At 40.5% G+C, this 18,407-nt stretch overlaps 2 protein-coding genes and 1 long non-coding RNA gene across 7 annotated transcripts in view; 2 read left to right on the top strand and 1 right to left on the bottom strand.

The window, feature by feature from the left end:
* csnk1g2b (casein kinase 1, gamma 2b) overlaps positions 1-5,814 on the top strand; it is a 30,414-nt gene extending 24,600 nt beyond the window's left edge. For 2 of the 5 annotated variants that reach the window (XM_075485719.1, XM_075485720.1), the window contains exons 7-12: positions 1,413-1,497; positions 1,602-1,750; positions 2,094-2,177; positions 3,556-3,657; positions 4,677-4,783; positions 5,192-5,814. In XM_075485719.1, coding sequence (XP_075341834.1) covers positions 1,413-1,497; positions 1,602-1,750; positions 2,094-2,177; positions 3,556-3,657; positions 4,677-4,783; positions 5,192-5,246 — 582 coding nt within the window. In that variant the 3' untranslated portion in view covers positions 5,247-5,814. The remainder of the gene's footprint in view (positions 1-1,412; positions 1,498-1,601; positions 1,751-2,093; positions 2,178-3,555; positions 3,658-4,676; positions 4,784-5,191) is intronic. The other 3 variants (XM_075485721.1, XM_075485723.1, XM_075485722.1) reach the window with 3 other exon arrangements.
* LOC142400652 (uncharacterized) lies at positions 5,594-10,599 on the bottom strand. Its single transcript, XR_012772952.1, has 3 exons — positions 10,196-10,599; positions 8,752-9,515; positions 5,594-6,061 (listed from the first exon to the last, which is right to left on the bottom strand). It is a non-coding gene; the product is annotated as an uncharacterized LOC142400652 (long non-coding RNA).
* On the top strand, positions 5,908-18,175 carry mfsd12b (major facilitator superfamily domain containing 12b). The gene is made up of 9 exons (XM_075485724.1): positions 5,908-8,924; positions 9,280-9,490; positions 11,476-11,608; positions 11,680-11,865; positions 12,481-12,573; positions 12,666-12,758; positions 13,367-13,540; positions 14,620-14,714; positions 16,439-18,175. The coding sequence occupies exons 1-9, from the start codon at positions 8,648-8,650 to the stop codon at positions 16,596-16,598; spliced, it is 1,422 nt and encodes a 473-aa protein (XP_075341839.1). The 5' UTR covers positions 5,908-8,647; the 3' UTR covers positions 16,599-18,175.
* The last annotated feature ends 232 nt before the right edge of the window (positions 18,176-18,407 follow it).

Genomic DNA, 18,407 nt, shown 5'->3' with positions numbered 1-18,407 from the left:
AAATCCAATGTTATTAGATAACAGATACGAATGATGCCGCACGAATGGGTGATAAACGACTCATTACAGGAAAGGGTTTTATTTTTATCCCATATGTCACATTGTGGCTTAATAGCAAGGTGCATTATGCCAGTAAATATGTTTACTCGCGTTAGATAACATTTTATTACACTCATTTGCTTTAGGAAGGATCCAAATATTAGTTTCCTACCTTAAAGTACCCCCTGCATTGTGATAAGACTGTGACGAGTTGTACAGCTATTTACCCCCATCAGTCAACACCCACAGACTTGGGTTTAAAACCCCTTTATGGTCTTTAAAACTGTGTCTCACTAATTCTTTTTCTGCATAACACATGTCACAAATTTTACATCTGCGCGTGTGACTTTGATTTACGAGATAAAGGACCTAAAGTAATAAGGAGAGCATCCACATGTTCTTGAACAGCAGGTTAAAGAAGACGGCTAGAGGTACACAGCTTTCTGAAGGCATCTGTATCAAAGGTGTACATAGAATAGTGGAGAAGAAAAGACCTCTCATCTGAACATTTGCTGTGTGGGTGGAAGCTCTTGATAGATGAATGTGAGGGATGAAGTGTGGGAGATGTTGCATGGCTCAGGCCAAAACAAGCCCTCACCAACGCATAACAGCACAAGAGCTTCCATCAAAAAACAGTGAAACATTATAGGGATCAGTTGTGGAACTTGCATGGAATATAACAGCATTATGGGGTCTATCCGAACTGGTATCGGGTTAAGACTCGAGGAAAACTGTCTGTGGAACATAGAGATGCTTTCGGGACGGGTGGTAAACTTATTAATAAGTTTGACAGACACGAGATCTTCTGACCCGATTCCACAATCTCATGATTGGAAAACTTGGGGATTTTGTGCCAAGTATTTATTATTAAATAGCTTCATATTCTCCATCCTTGCAGACACAGCTTGTAGTGATCACATGAACAGTCTCTCTTAAAACCTGTAGTCTGGTTGGACGATAAATCTATTCATCACATAATCATATTTGTTGCATAAAGTCGTTAAAGTGAAAGCTCTCTTTGGTTCATTATTTACTTTGTCGTGTGTAGTTTGTTGTTTTCAGATGATGAAACAAAATGAAAGATTAATTAAAAACAGGTTTGGCAGGAAAATAAATATATTTGGGGGGATTTTTAAGGGAACTAAAGTGTCATGTCAGAGTTGCATGAACAGGAATCCACTTAAACATGTCAGTGGGATGACTCAGGAACTCTGTATGACTAACTGGGATATTTGCATCTGTCTGCAACTTAAGTGCCCAAGGTGAATCACATTTGAATAGCACTCATTTTAATTTTATTTCCATACAGGTGTATTTTGGCTTAAATTTACAGGATGATTAAAACTGCTGTTGTGAATTCTCTCCCTTTCAAGGCTGACACTTTGAAAGAGAGGTACCAGAAGATTGGAGACACCAAAAGAGCAACGCCGATTGAAGTGCTTTGTGAAAGCTTCCCCGGTCAGTAGAGCAACCCAGTTCCCTTTGTCATTGTTTCTTTAACTTCCTTCTTATGAGCGTTTTTAGTTTGTTCCCATTTGACAGGAAGTTCTCTTATGTTACAGAAGAGATGGCCACCTACCTGCGCTATGTGAGGAGGCTGGACTTCTTTGAGAAGCCGGATTATGATTACTTGAGGAGGCTCTTCACTGATCTGTTTGACATGAACGGCTATGTCTTTGACTATGAATACGACTGGGTTGGAAAATCCCTTGTGAGTCCATCTTACTGACACCAGCTGTTTTATTGGTTTCTCTCTAATTATTTGTGATAGGATTTATAGTAATTATTTTACAGGCCCAAAACTATACATTAATTTTGGGATACAACCTTAATTTAAAGGACAGTAAAGACGGTAAGCAACATGGTAAAGGACACCAAACTTATTACACCTCCTGGATAAAAAACAATTTATAATTATCTCCTTTTACCTACACACATGTATGTATTCTTTTGATAGCTTGTTTAATATTTATTCATCTCTGTTTACCAAGGCTCCTCTGAAACTGGATTTTCACTGGTCCTTATTTTGAGCTTGTACTTGTTTTTCCTCTCAGCCCACACCGATAGGCCCCATCCCCACTGACACGCCCCTTCAGCCCAGCAGCAGAGACAAAGCACAACAGCAAACCAAAAACCAGGTGAGTCCATCAACCTCAAATGTGACAAACCCCACACCTAGTCTATCCACTTGACTTAACTGACCAGCCAACCCTGCCGTTCAAGTTCATCTAGCACACTACTCTTGTAGTGCTGAACCGTAAGCAGCTTCCTGGAGAAAGCTGCTGCCGTTTCCTGTTACTGTCCACTCTCTGCTTGGCAGGGACGGCAGCTTTCCTTAAAATTCTTAGAATAACAATAATATAAAATAACGTAGGAGTTGGAAAAAACTGAAATGCACAGTCACCAGGGTGGACTGTCCAGCTCCAGCTGTGACAGAAAGCAACATTTATTCCTTCGGTTAATTTCCCCACACCTTGCCACACGCTCTAAGCACCAGTCATTGCATGCACGAGTTGAAAATGCAAAATTGCATTGTTCATACCAGTAATGACGAGCTATTTGCTTAGTGTGTGGCAAAGTTTAGTTGTTGTTCTAACGGCATGCTATCCGAGCCTTGTTTGGTTTATTTTAAAAGGAGCAGAATGATTTGTAGCTTTTTTTTTTTTTTTTTTTTTTTTTTTTTTTAATCCATCAAATCTAGCTGATAGACATAATAATGTTACGACCTATCTTGTTCTACTTGATGAGTCTGACTCATCGTTTCCCGTGATGCTGTAAAGGGTGAAAATTTGATTTTATGACTGACTTATTACAGTGGACTCTAGCCTATTTTTTTTCTTTTACTGCACCCCATTTACTGTGATTGGCCTGCTAACAACTCGCCACCTTTTAATGCTGGATAAGCACCTTCCTCTGTACCACGTACATTGCTCACAACTTGCAACCTGTGACAGCCCGCTTAAAAAAATAAATAAATAAATAAATCGGTCTTATGACAAGATTGACCTTTTCTCTGTGGTTAAGGGTCTTACTTGTGGTGGGAAAAGGAGAAAAGTACATTTTTATCTGTAAATAAGAGGCTAAAAAAAAAGCTTGGACCCTGGTAACATAGATTGTTGTCTGTGTGGTATTGAATATGAAGTGCTACCCGAGATGATCAAGGCTGTTTTCTTTTACTTCTGCATGATTTTATTAGTGTGTTGATCTGTGCTTCACATGAATTTTTGCTTCCCTCTCCTCCTCTATTAACATAGTTTGTCTTAACAAGCCTGCTTCTGCTTGGGAGATGTATTCTATAATTTTTTTTGTTTGTTTTTTTTGTTTTTATTCTTTTTTTTTTTTTTTCCTATTCACTCCCCCTCCTCCTTGTCACCCATCCCTCACCCCCTCCACTACATTGCCTCTCCCTCACCCCTGATCTCACCTACACACACACACACACACACACACACACACACACTTTTCTCACCACTTCACGACCACCTGCCTCAACCCCTTTTTGCTGTTTGCGTCAAGTCACCTGAGCCCAAAGGAAGTGAGTCTCAGCCCACTCCCGTGACCAATAAGGAGACTCTGGGGTCGCACCTCACAGCTGAGCGGCTGGGGGGCTCTGTTCAGGTACCGCTGCTGCTACTGCTGCTGCTCTGATGGCTCTTGAGTGCATGAATTCACCTGCTTTTTGTGTCTGACTCCCCCTTCTCACCGCCTCCTCACTGCCTGCCCGTTAGATGCTCTGTTTTGACTTTTGTGTGTTTGCATCACAAACCCGTGTGTGCCATCGCTTTGTGTGTTGCTCTCACCGCTGGTTTCAACTCGTCTGCTTCTAGGCTGCCCTCAATACAGGCTGTGCAGAGATGACATCCAGCAGTATGCAGACCTTATAAAATAGAGACTCTTGTATCATTCCGAAAAGAAAAACTCAAAAATGTCATGAGCAGATTAGATTTTTTTCAAAACTGCTAAATATGAAATTTGAATACTTTTACAGTCACATGTACGTTATGTCAGAGGTCCAGTTGTATTTCATCAGAAATCAGGTTTCTGTAGTAAATGAGGCTCAAATATGCCACCCAGTGTTGGCTCATAGAATTGTTGCTCTTTAACTTAAAGGGCAGATTCACGTTTCTGTTATAGTTGGTGTTCACATGCAAAGTTAAAACAGCGTTTCCTTGTTGCTCCTCCTCTTCCTACTGGCCTTTCTGTTCTAATACACTTGAGGTGACAGTAACGGAGGATGATACCTTTAAGAAGTATTTAGATCAAATATCTATTTTCCAAATATTCTCTCTTTTCTGTGTTTTTAAAAAACTTTTTCAATTGGCCGTATATTTGTGTTGTTGTATTTCGAAGACATGGCAACACAAACGCAGAATGTAACACTGAACTACTGTAACTTTGAAAGAGCTACCCCTCTGCATCAAGCTAAACTACGTGGAAATGTGTGGAACTGTCCTTTAAACTCCTCTTTAGTGGGCTCATTCCAGGTTATATGCTTATCTGCTCTCCCTATCTGTGAGGGTTCATCCTGGAGATAATCAAGGTTTCATATTTTCATGTAAATGTCCACATCCAGCTTGCAGTCTTCGGCTCACAGTGTCTGTGTTTGAGCAGTCTGATGTCGTTCTCTAACGGTGCAGGTGATGAGCTCAACGAACGGCGAGCTGAACACTGATGATCCCACAGCCGGACACTCCAACGCTCCCATCACCGCTCCCACGGAGGTTGAAGTGGCCGACGAAACCAAGTACGCAAAGACTTATCCTCAGATCCACTCGCTGCCATGTTGGGGTTTAGTAGCATATCCAAATCTTTTAGCCATCTTTAGTGAGTCTCATTAGGTTTAGCTCTTTTATTTAAGCAGCTTTTTGATGACAGGATACAATCAGTAAAATGCATAAAGCAATTTCACCAGTCAACAGCCATGAATTCACGGTGAAAAGCTGCAGGTTTTGTGACCTGCTGCATGAGGAATCTGATCTCTGCCGTCGCTATATGTTGGAAGGATTACTTTTTTCCCTCCAACTATGCTGTGGTTTAGAGTTCGAAACCTACGTAGCTTCTGGAATTTGCACGATCAGAAATCAGATTGGCTTGTGCGTTGATCTCTTTGAAAATGACAACTTTTCTAAATTTAATCTTTGCTTTCCCGCAGGTGCTGTTGCTTCTTCAAAAGGAGGAAGAGGAAAGCCCTCCAGAGGCACAAGTGAAAGAAGAGAACAGAGAGAACTTGAAACATTGTGGTCACTGTCAAGTTTTAAATGGAAGCAACTACACAAACCCCTGCCCTCCCCCCTTCCTTATCTCTTTCCAGCCTCCCCCTCACTTCTTTACCCCTCTGACCTTCTCCCCCATGTACCTCCCTCCTCGCGCTCTCTTTCTCATTGTCAGAACTCCCTGGCTAATGCAGAGTTGAAGGAATGTTGCAGTCCTACTGACTCCACAACAGACTCTTGATTCCTCTTCTGATGGAAAAAAAAAATAAATAAATAAACGTACCTGCATTACAACAGGGGGGGCTTGAGAAAAAGTTTGAAAAAAAAAAAAAAAAAAAAAGCTGTAACAATGAAACTCGAATACCGTGGCGTGAATATGAAAAAAGATGCTGTTTGAAGCAGTTGTTGTATTCTAGATTCCATACAGAGCGTGTATTGTTCAAGCAGTCCAGCTGTTGATCAGGGGAAACCATTCAAGTGGCTCGAATGAAAGAAATCTGCTCCTTAGAAAATTGCTCATTTTCTTTTCTTTGGTGTGTGTTTTGGGATCAAGAGGAAAAGGTGAAATATGCTGATGTTGATTAAGAGACACAGGAAGCATTTCATCTATAAAACTTAATTTGGAAGATTTTTACGTTTCTTTTTTCTTTTTTCTTCTTTTGTAAATGAATCCTCAGTTTTTGAAGTCAGATCCCTGCATTGAAAACATTTTTATGTTGTAGTGTTCTGGAGTTCAAGTCTTTTCCTCACTTTGGCTTTCTTTTTGTCCGTCATCGTGGTCTTTGTAGCACAGTCACTGGCCTCAGGTACTGTGGAAGAATGAGAGAAACAGATATTAAGCTCTCTTATTATTGCACTTTTGGGGAAAACAAACAAAACGATTACAGTGGAAAACTAGGGTTTGAAATTAACAATTAAGAAAACATCTTAATAAAGACTGATCTAGGAGTCCCTCACAACGCTTATATCTGAGTTACGGCTGAAAAATGTATTTTTTGTTTTGTTTTAATTATTTTATTTTTTTCTTCCATGGAAAAAAGAAAAGAAAAGATGTCTTGATTTTTATTTCTTACATCAAAAATAATTTACCAGGAAATCATAGTTTGTGCCTTTTTTTTAGTAAAATGTTTAAAGCTAAAGTGAGTGTCCCGCCATGACATTTAATCTAATCTGACCCAAATGCTCACTGGATTACTGTGTGCGTGAGATTGTGTGTTTGAGAGGGGGCACGTGGGCGCTTGCTAATCCAGACGTTTTTGTATGCAAATATGTGAATTGACCGTGTGCACGTCACTCATGCATCGGCCTCCATGCCTCTCTGCTGTGACGCTCGGCACATCTGTGCGGCAGTGGCCCGGACGGTCCGCTGCTAGATCAAGAAAATCTAATTGATAGAACCCCCCCCCCCCCCCCCCCCCCCAAAAAAAAAATGTGTTTGAAGCTTTGTTTTCTTTTCTGCTGGGTGTCACCGGCAGAAAAGCAGCTCACTGGTGTTCGTTGTTTTAAAGGCACATCAGGGCTTCGCCTCCTGTTTCTGATCAAACTGTACGAGACAGTAAAAAGCATCTTCTTGTTTTGAGCTCCTTTGTGCTGCAGACAGATGTAGTTTCATGGATCCCTTTGGTTCTTCATTTTATGTCTTTTATTTTTTGTTTCCTGCTGCTCTGTGTTGATGAATGCTTACATTTCCCCTAAAATCTTATTGGTTATGAAAAGATTTAGTGTTTTAACACCACTGCGAGGATATCATAGTTCCTCAAACAGATGGCAGAGGCTGATACCCCTACCTGACTTAAAAAAAAATCATTATGTGGAGCTCGCATAAAGTAGCCTAAATTTCCTACAATGCAGTTGGACGGCATCTATAATGACAGCTGTGCTGCCCTCCGAATTCCCTCTTAAAACCACAAGTTATTTTGTTAAAGCTCATAACTTGAGCCCAGGCTGACATTTCCCCCATGATGTCATCATAATCTCTTATTCAGTCTTTATAAAACTCATTTGTGGTTTTTTTTGGCTCATCTTCATGTGTAAAATTGGCAGAGTGCTCCTTTAAAGACCCATTTGAGTCTGCTTATCCTTATGGTCATGGACAGATTACTGAACAGGCCTATCGGGGCATAGGCCAAAGCAGTCGAAGGGACTCTGTTGCCAGAATGACTGAACAACAAGGACATGTGAAATCATCACACATTTATGCAAAATTACCCTAAAAGCAAAGATTTAACACAAACCACCCAGAAGGGGGCCTCAAAGAGCTGTGACACGATCAAAAATAAGACAGGAAATCTGGAGGTGAAACAAAGAAACAAGCTAAATGATGCAAAACTTCAGATACAGTTGGGAGACACAATGACCAGAAGTCATTCTCACTGTCAGGGGTTTCAGAATTTGTCCATGATTATGAATCATCGGTTAGTGTAGTTTAACTTTAGATCGGCTTATTGCTCAATGCTGTCTGACCAGTACATCTCAGCTGTGTAATTTGAATGACAACCACGTGAAACACATGTCATCGACCAGTCACAGGAAGCTGATTGTTTTCCACTTTTTTTTTTTTTTCACAAGAAATGTTTTTAATGCACAGCTGTGGGATTGTTGTCACGGGAGACGGATGAGGATGAAGGTGTAGCGACTGTTTTTCAAAGCTGGTGGCAGTTTTAAGTCCGTTTCAACTCGAATCACAGGAACCCATCTGTGACATGACGCCAAGCCCTGCAAGTGTTTTACATCTTGAAACTACGTCTGGCTTTCACAGAAGGTCACCAGCATTTATTTTTTTAGCCTCCCATGTGAATTGAATTGGTTTGAAGTTGAGATGAGCTGAAAATGTGTTCCTCTAAGCAGGTTTTGGGGGGACTAAAGTGCTTAAATCGCTCCGTGTGAAGGACGGAAAGAGGAAGCGGCCGTGTATGGGAAGCCCATTGTGCAACTCACGGGTTTGAAATGCAACTCATAACCATGACTTAATCTACACGACATATAAGGCGTGTACACTGCAGAGCTGTATGTTTGCCGCTGCATAATAACCCAAACACATCTCCAGATGTCCAGAGGATAACTGAAGACACCAGTGCGCCTTTGCGCGTGAAAGCATCGCTGGATCCAATGCGCCCTCGACAGCATCGAACACTTGCTGGCGCATCAGACTTATTCCACCCAAAACCACACCGGTTCAGCTGGCCAGCGTGGGGACCCAGCTTGGTATAATCCATTACTCTGCGTTTATTATGTGATTTCTAATTGGGGAGTTTTTTTGGAGATGTTCAGACCAGGGTTGAACTGTGCTTCTGCTCTACGTCTCTTGGTGTAACTATTTGCAACATGTATTTGTAAATATGACAACGACAGATCTCTAATTGTGAATAAAGGAAGTTTTATCACAGGAGTCGGTCATGGAGCAATTTGTGCCAGCAGATCGGACTTTATCAGTATGCAGGCGGGTCTGTTACGCAGCGGGACACTTTCTGAATGACCTGTGCGCCTCCATGTGGTTTACCTATTTACTGGTGTACTTCCACTCCGTGCTCGGCTTCCGGAGCACCTACGCAGGTGTGCTGCTGCTCATTGGTCAAGTAGCGGACGGAGTTTGTACGCCTCTGATTGGCTATGAATCAGACAGGACAACAGGCATCCTGAAACACGGCAAGAGAAAAAGCTGGCATCTTTTGGGCAAGTATCAAAGGTCAACTGTGAAACACAAAGTGTAGAAATAATGCAGGAAATCACAATAAGTAACAACGTCTATGCGTTATAAATTATTGCAGTGTACTCCTACATGGAAACACAATATAACAAAGCTCAATACAGTAAGTTTCCATATAAAATTGGACTGAAGGAGGCCTGTGTGCGGATGCTTAAGGGCATTTTTAATGGAGTTGGTTTAAATTGCCAGCCACAGCACACCATTTATGTAGTTTTCTATTTGTTTGTCTCCAGTCTTGCGTGGCATACTACACTTTCTAGTCGTTCTGCTCTGTCTTTGAACCGCCAAATGTGAACGTTTCCTAAATCCACCCATTTCCAGGAACCATTTGCGTCCTCGTGTCTTTCCCCTTCATCTTCACGCCCTGCCTCGCGTGCACTGACAGGACTCCTCAGTGGGCGCAGATGGTCTACTTCTCCCCCTTCATCGTCCTCTTCCAGGTTGGCTGGGCAGCCACGCAGATCTCGCACCTGTCCCTCATCCCGGAGCTGGTGTCTCGGGAGAGCGCCAAGGTGGAGCTTACTGCGTACAGGTGAGGTGACGTCATCAGGTACGCCCTGCAGCGGGGGAGGAAATGGCCTGGAGCTTACTAACAAATAAAGTAGTGCACTTAAGCGTATTTCAGAAACAAAATAATGAATTTAATATTTGAACCAAAACTATTTTGCTCGACCTCATTAATCATTAATACACCACTTCATGGTTTATGGCTCAGGACAACTTTTGGGTGGCCATCTTATGAAAAATGTATGTCCCTTCTGTTTAATATACTCAAAATCTAATGACGAATGCTTTTTGTCCCGATCTGTCAAATTAAGCATTCTCTGAGTGATCATGCCACCCAATCTCTGATCTATCATTAATGTTTCATGACTCCTCGTGGCTCAGTGTTTTATAGGCAAGGCAATTTTATTTATAGAGCACAATTCATACACAGGGCAATTCAAAGTGCTTTACAGCTACATAAAATCACAAGAAGGCAATAAAACAATTAAAAAGGAATAAAAAAAACTAAAAGAAAGAAATTAAAAAAGAAAGAAATTTAAGACCCATTAAAATAATCATTAATTAATTAAAAAGTGAAGAGTGCAGATAAAATACTTTCAGGTGTCATATGCACAGCTAAATAGAACTGTTTTCAGCCTGGATTTAAACATTGTCAGAGTTGAGGCCTGTCTCACATCTTCTGGAAGACTGTTCCAGATTTTAGGGGCATAAAACTGAAACGCAGCCTCACCTTGTTTAGTCCTGACTCTGGGCACCAGCAGGAGACCCCTCCCTGAGGTTCTCAGAGCCCGAGTTGGTTCATATGGCTCTAACATGTCAGAGATGTACTTTGGCGCTTGACCGTGAAGAGACTTGTACACAAGCAGAGCTGTTTTAAAGTCTATTCTCTGAGCGACAGGAAGCCAGTGCAGAGACCTGAGCACTGGACTAATATGGTCGTATTTCCTGGTTCTAGTCAGGACTCGAGCAGCAGCGTTCTGGATGTACTGCAGCTGTCTTACAGCTTGTCTGATATTGGCAGTCTCTGACCTGGTGCTTCAGCCGAAAGATTCCCATCAAAAAACAACATGTACAGCTTAAAATGAGCCATTCCTATTAATGTCAAGCTCCGGGAGCTTTTAAGTTGTCCCCCGCTCTGCTTCTTGCACTCTAACGCCACCTGTTGATATACATTACTGCCCCCTGCCGTCGGCAAGCGTACATGTCATGTCAACCCACGCTTGTGTTGATCAGAGAACCTGCTCATTAACCAGCAGTCCAAGGGATTACCTTTAACTAATTAACCACCTGTCTAAAGCTTTGAAAATCATCCCTTTAGCGCCTTTAAACAAATTCATTAAAGCTCTCCGCCCTGTTTGAACAGTCCCAAACAAAAGTTGTGGTGCAATAATAAGAAATTGCTGTTTTATTTACAGTCATGTGCAAATTATTGGTTTTCAGCAGCCTCCTATGGTTATGTAAACCTGACAGAGAAAACAAGCGTTTCTCTATTAATAGGTGTTATGATAAGACAACCTAACAATTGTACGTTGAATACAAATGGTATGAAACTCCAACTCTGCCTTTGTTCAAATGTAGATCTATTGCTTTGATGAACTCTTCTGATTCAATTACCTCTGTGACAGCCATTGCAACTGATTCTGACTTTTTGACTGAACGGCTTTACTCTCTCTGCGCTTGAAAACATACACCATGTAGTTCTTATAATTTCAAATTATTTCTCAGTCTTTCTGTTTTCCTTCTCTGCTTGACCTTTCCTCCAAGCCTTGAATTAAAAGCAATGCAGAGGAATAATCGGATGCAGCAATTCATCAAAGTAAGTGCTTCATATCAACTGGGAAAAACAAAAAAAGAACTTCAAGAATTCAAAAGAAAAGGAAGTGAGGATTATGCAATTCTTTCATCATGCTTTCTTGTGTCCTTAACTGTGTCAGTGATAGTTGCTGGATATGTTAGCCTTCATGATACTGTGTGATATATTCAAATACATGTGTGTTTTTCAATGTGTAGGTATGCCTTCAGTGTGGTGGCCAACATCACGGTGTACGCTGTGGCCTGGCTGCTCTTTCACTTCCAGTCTGATGGCAGTGTGGACCCCTCCATCACAGACAACCTGGGCCCGGTGGACATCCCCCTGTTTAGGGTAAGAAGAGCCACACCTGGGAGATTCTCTTATGAGATCACCATTCTCATCCGAGCTGTCTCTGATCACAGAATCTGGCTCTCATAGTGCTCGGTACCGGGGTGCTGTTCTCTCTGATTTTCCATGTGGGTATAAAAGAGGATCCGCCAGCTTCAGGAAGAGGAGGCCAGCTGATCAGGTCTTCCCCTACACAGGAGTCTGCCACTCTTACTGTATTTCAGTGGAAGCACTGGTTGAAGGAACCAGCCTTCTACCAGGTAACAGCATCATCAGAAAGCTTCTCTTTCATTTTGATCTTTGGGAAATCTCTTGTGTAAATTAAGTATTTCTTCCCCAGTAATTAAGAGCAAAGTAACAGCCATGTGTTGTTGGACCAATTACCAAAACAAGCAAACCTGGAGCTACTCAACCAATGTAACAATGCCAAGATTAGCATCGTATGGTCATAACCACACACCAGAGTCCAGATACAGCGTTTTAAACCCCCAGAAACTAGAATATCAGTGTCTGGTGTAATTTATGGACTCTGGTAGTAATAACTTCCAAAATGTATTAAATATTACAATAGGAACATTTGCCTCTTCATGTAATCTCAGAATGACATCAGGATCCAGCGATCAGGGCTCTTTGGGGCTCAGACCGTCTGTTCCAGGACTCCTTGTTCCTCTCGTCACTGAAGATACTACTTTACCACTTTTACTGTGTTTAACGTTGCTGTCTCGCTGCAGAATTAAGTTTATAGTTTATAATCTAAATATTTTTAGTGCCTAAACTTTGCACAGTGCTGCCTTTGAATTAGATTTATGTGGACTGCAGTGCACTGCAGTTGGATAAAAATGCAAACTTTACCTCGTATTCTGATTTTGTGCCAGATGGCTTTTCTCTACATGTGCACCAGACTTATCGTCAACTTGTCTCAGACCTACATCTCTGTTTACCTCACCTACTCACTCATGTTATCAAAGGTAAGACAACAGTATTGACACGCTGACTTTAGTTTTTGGCTTGTGTGTGAAACTGTGTACTTAATATTGTTTTCACATTTTTTTTGCCTCAGAACTTTATCGCCATTATCCCCCTGGTGATGTACATCAGCGGCTTCGTGTGCTCACTGACCATGAAACCGGTCAGCAGGCTCATAGGCATCACCGTGAGTGTCTCACTTTTCATGACGTCCCCTTTCTGCATTTTCCATCTTTTATGTGTCAGGAAGTCGTGGCTGGTTAGCTCACTGGAACAACTGTTTCTGCACGTACAGCGAATGTCACAAGTGAATTGAAGCAGTTAGTAAATCCAATTGAAGATCGATAATCTGAATAAGTGGGAATTTCTTAGTTAGCACTGTCCAGTCATGCTAATTTGATTGTTTACTGTTAAATGTACTTGTTTGCTTGTACATATTTGTTTGCCCATCAGATTTTTGCTTATTGTGAGATCTAAAAGTAGAGCAATCAACCATTATTAGGGCATATATGACAAACATCCATCCATCCATCCATTTTCTATACCGCTGAATCCGTTGGTCGGGTCGCGGGGGGGGCTGGAGCCTATCCCAGCGGTCAATGGGCGAGAGGCGGGGTACACCCTGGACAGGCCGCCAGTCTATATGACAAACATCTTCTTATTAATTCATTTAATTTCCTATATGGCATGAGAATCACAAGCAATATGATAACCACCTCTATCTATTCATGTGTACCCTTCATTTTACTTAATTTCTTACTCTTACTATTTCTTTCTTTTATCTCATGATGTCAGATGACCTATTTCATTGGCCTGCTGCTGGTGCTTGGCTTCGCCACCTGGGTGTTTTTTGATGATAAGATGGAAGCAAACAACATCTTTGGAGCTGCAGTGCTGCTGGGAGCCGGTTCGGCTACCATCCTGGTCATGTCTTTATCCATGACAGCCACGCTCATCGGGGAGCAGACAGTAAGTCAAGTGGAACAAAATCAAACCAGTTTTTCTACTTTTTAACAGAGTTGTTGCACAATTGAAATGAAGAAAGTTGTCAGAATTCAGTTTTAAATGCTTCCTTTTATAAAAGTAGCACAAAAATGATGCACAAAGTCAAACAGACAGTTTGGAGTTGAGCCTCATGTTGCTGTGTGAAATGCACATAAAACAGGATTAAATTATTTGTTTATCCTTTAAATGGTACAACAACAAAAAATAAAACAACCAGTCATGGACCAATTATAAACACTGAAATGGACAATTATGAGACGGGGTAAGAAAGGAAAACATCTTACAGCTAATTTGGTTGGCTGGAAGCACATCGGTAACTTTAGTGGGTATAAAAAAGAGCTTTTAGACTTAAGATGCTGAGGGTTCATCACTCTGTGGACAAAAACTGGACTTAATTTGGTAATTTAATCCCCAATGATGAATACTCACAATGATCTACAACTGTCCCGTGGTCTGAATAGTTTAAATTTGAAATGATTTTTTGGAAATCATGGATGCTACAGGCTAAGGACCAGACAGATCATCCAGTCTGTATCCACACGCAGTCCAAAAGCCAGCATCCGTGATAGTATGTGTGCTCATTCAGTCTCAGAAGGCAGCATTATTGGTGACGATGGCGTCTTTTTCAGAGATTACCTCGATTATTTCAGCAAGACAATGTCAAACTACAAAAAACAATTACATTTCTCAGTTGGATAAGTTATACTTTTACTATTTTTGACTAAAAACAGAGCTTAGATGATCTGTAAAGCAGGTTTAACTTTTAATTTTGAAGACAAATGAGATGAAATCATCGCAAGACGAAAATAAACAACTGCTGTTTAAGTGACCGTGGGGATGACAGCACATGTTGCTAATGCTGCATCTCATCCACATCTGTTGCGTCTATCATCATCTGGACAGAGATGAATAAAAACAGAATCAATTCTCTCTTTCAGAAAAGAATGCAGTGAATAAACTTATATGCGTTTCAGAAAGATTGGAGTGGTTTTTACTTTTTTGTATTGAGTGTAATAATTTATGGTTTCTGTGTTGTTTGGAAGCAAAGTGGAGCTTTTGTTTATGGATCGATGAGCCTGACTGATAAAGTGGCCAACGGTGTGGGAGTCATCCTCATCCAGAGCATCTGGCCTTGCAGGTGAGTCCCTCTGTGGCTGACACCTCGATGTCGCCCATCTCTTGAAATAGACACTGTAGTGAAAACTGTGAACAAAATGGAAGCACATCCACAAAGTCAACCACAAAAATCTGTCTGATTTCACTTCCCCATACCTTTTTTAGTCTTACCAGGGCACGACATCCTCCTGCTTGTCCTCTGTGTTAGATTAAACAGAAACGGTGAATAAATCAGCTGTGAGTGCGCTGACAAAGCTGTGGGTCTGAGTCGAGTCGCCAGTACTTCTGCTCTTCAAAACCAGGGGCCGTTCCAGCGTTCTTTTACCCGGTCAGATCACAGCGATGACCTGTGCAGACCACATAATCTGCCCTGGAACAGTTTATGTTCAGTTTTGGATTGAAACATCCTGTGATTATTTTACTGATGAAACCCTGGAAAACAAAATCGGGTGAACATTCTGACGTGTTGAATGATTGGGATTGATTTGTTGTGTTGTCATAATGGACAGAAATTAAAATAGTTGAATGTCATCTTAAAAATCTGTTTGCGCATTTAGATTTTTGTTCAAATGCCAGCATTTTAAATCGAAAACCTCCTGCTCGTCCTCTGTGTTCATTACTGCAGCAACAGGGGATAAAGCAGCAGTGAGTGCAAAGCTAAAGCTCCAGATCTGTCCTGTTTGTCCTGGTTGAATTTTCAACCAGGACAAAAGACCTCAGTCTGAATGTTTAGACCGAAGTTTTGCATATTTCTGCTCCTTTTCTTTTAAGGTAACGCAGCAGAACTGGACGTGGAGCTTCAGAAAGTGTGGGTAATGGGCTGTTGCTCATTAATTCGCACACAGCCCATGGATGCATAACAGATAGTGAGACTAGTGTGCAGAGGTTAAAGACTAAGATCAGGTATTCTATACTCCTTTCGCTTCCATCAACTCGGTTTATTAAAATCTTTATTGCCTAAATGCTACTCAGGCAAATCTGACTGAAATTTGATAACACCATTCTTGTCACTGAACCTATTTGTGAACAGAAACACCAGCAGACTTGATGATGTTCTGTTTGTTATGTCTTATAAGGCTTATATAGCAGTTAACTGAGATCCGATAACAGGTGTTCATTGAGGGCGTATATTACTGCCAGTACACATTTAAGGTTGTGAACTTGTGATCGGCACACCCGGGAGGCATGATAATACCAGGTCTTAACAGCCTCACACAGACACACACACACACACACACACACACACACACACACACACACACACACACACACACACAGAGACTGGGTTCAGTGATAACAACCACTGTATTCACACAGGGAAGATGCACTCTGAACTGTATGTATGCCTCTAAAAAACTGTTAGCTACCTAAAGAAAGTAACATAAATCAGCAACTCTAAATATTTCTCTGATTTGATATTTTAGAAATACTAGAAACCTTTAAATCCTACAGCTTTTTAGATTTGTTTACATTTATTATTGATTTCTTCACAAATCACGTGTCTGTGCCGCAGATATAAGTAGAAAAGCCAAGAATACTGACAGATGGACTAACCGATGAGAAATATAGCCCACAGGGTAATCCCAGTCTAATCCTTAAACTTTTGTCTTTTTCTTTTCCTTTTTGAAATGATATCATAAAATGGATTATCCAGTTTAACTCCACAGACTGGACCTTTAATATCTCCAGCACCACAACTATTTAATAATGTTTTTTGGCCCTTCTCTTTCGACCTCTCCTCCACAGCTCCGAGTCCTACTGCCCAGACTGCGTTTGGTTTTATCGTGACGTCATGGCGACCATAACTGGGGGCGTTGCCGTGGCTGCTGCCCTTTGCCTGATCACAATTCTCATCTGGCCAATCAGAATACGGAACAATTACCTTTTAAACTCTGGACTGCAGTGAGCGTTGATGTCTCACTCAAACACAAACGTCTTTCTTTACTCAGATTCTTAACCTTCAGTGTGATGTGAGGATCAGATGTACTTTTACATCTATTTTGGCTTCCCCCCCCCCCCTTAATCTCCCAAAAACTACAGTTGGTTGCATCCAAGCTCCATAAGGCTCATCAATACATGGACATACTATGAGAGAGTTAACTTTCTTCATTCATTTTGAGGCTTTTTAAGAGAAATGCCTGTGCAGATTTTAAAAACATGCTACCATCTAGTGCACAAATATGTAACTGCACTACTTTTAAGAGAAGCTGCTGAAACTGAGAATTACATCAACATCTAGACATATGGCTAAATTTACAACTCTAATCACAAACCAAGCTTGTGATTAAACACAGAATACACAAGGAAATTAGAAATTAGAAATGAAATAAGTATTGAAAAAACATGTTGACTTGTGAACACTATACAACAAAAACTGTATAGAGTCTTGAAGTTGTTTTGCACTGTAAGTAAAAAGTGAACGCCTTAAGTAATTCTTTAATCTCTTTTCTTAAAAACGTTACACATTTATAGAAGGAATTAAGCATTTTCCTTTTTGCCTTTCTGCGTCCTGCTGTGACTGAAGCCAGAAACATGGTGAACCGGACTGTTTTTGAGTGGAAACGTGTCTGTCATCATCAAATATTACTTTTAATATTAGTTTTAATGATTTGTTTGTTATAAGCAAATCATTCAAATAAATAAATACTGGTTGTGTCTAAAGATTTACACAGAAATGATACTGAACATGGTTTGATGGCTGAATAATCACTTTAAATGTTTTTTTTTATAATTCTTTGCAGATTTAACATCATGTTTAATCATATTTCTTGTGTATATCTAACTCTGTTGTATCCTTATATGTGGCGTTATTGTTGATACTCTACTCTCATAGGGCTTCTGAGAAGCTTCCATAAATTAGTAAGCAACTCACTAATGGGAAATAAATTCCTAATACTTCCACAGATGAAGAGTTTTTGTATGTCTTCCTTTGCCTTAAATAATTCGTCACTTGCTGCAGTTTAAGCAGAAGTTGTTTTTACACTCTTAAGCTGTGATTTGTCCTTGTGACATCTCTGTGCCGAGAGTGTCAGTTCCGATATTACTTTGGTCTGTCTACATTCTTGTGATTTAGGGGTGGAAAGCAGCTTTATGTCTGCAGTAAATAAATAAATAAATCTTTGCTAAATACAGTTGTTGGGAACAGAATGCAGAATGAAGGTTATAGGGTCTTATCGTGGAGAGAGTGGCTGAATTTATTGTCTACAATAAAACAAATTTATTACATTGCCATGTTGTTGGGAACTAAAGAGATTACTGAGAGGGAGAGAAAGTTGGATTTAGGACCAATGAGAAAAGAAAATGTTAGGGAGTTTTGGTCAGGATGAGATGCGTATTAAAAGATAAACAAAAAATATCAGAACTATTTTCTTTTTACAACTTTTTTTAAACGAGTTTGTGAACTCATGTTAGCGGCAGAAATAACTAAGGAATAATGACTTTAGCAATCATTAAATAAGCTTTACTCAAAAAGATACACATTTATGGACGATTCCTCATTAAAGCTGTCTTGAAACTTTCATGTGTACCGTATGCTGCTTAAATAAAAGCTAATAAATACATGATCCTAGTGTCCGTGCAGTTTCTCCATTTTTCGATGTCAGTTGATCTAATAAAGATAAATGAATGAATAAGCGGAATTTTGCTTCCTAAATTCCGTTAAAAGTATTTTTGATGATGACAATTAAAGTTCTTCCATCACCTGTTTTGAGGACTA

This window comes from Odontesthes bonariensis, chromosome 15 (genome assembly GCF_027942865.1).
Source record: "Odontesthes bonariensis isolate fOdoBon6 chromosome 15, fOdoBon6.hap1, whole genome shotgun sequence".
Taxonomy (NCBI): domain Eukaryota; kingdom Metazoa; phylum Chordata; class Actinopteri; order Atheriniformes; family Atherinopsidae; genus Odontesthes; species Odontesthes bonariensis.
Note: the sequence above shows the minus strand (reverse complement) of the source record. Positions and strands in the feature narration are given on the sequence as shown.

Excerpts from the sequence above, each read along its gene's own strand:
- mfsd12b (XM_075485724.1), top strand. The coding sequence starts at position 8,648 with ATGGAGCAATTTGTGCCAGCAGATCGGACTTTATCAGTATGCAGGCGG. Across the intron at positions 9,491-11,475 it reads GTGGAGCTTACTGCGTACAG|GTATGCCTTCAGTGTGGTGG; the intron begins GTGAGGTGACGT and ends TTCAATGTGTAG. Across the intron at positions 12,574-12,665 it reads ACTCACTCATGTTATCAAAG|AACTTTATCGCCATTATCCC; the intron begins GTAAGACAACAG and ends TTTTTGCCTCAG.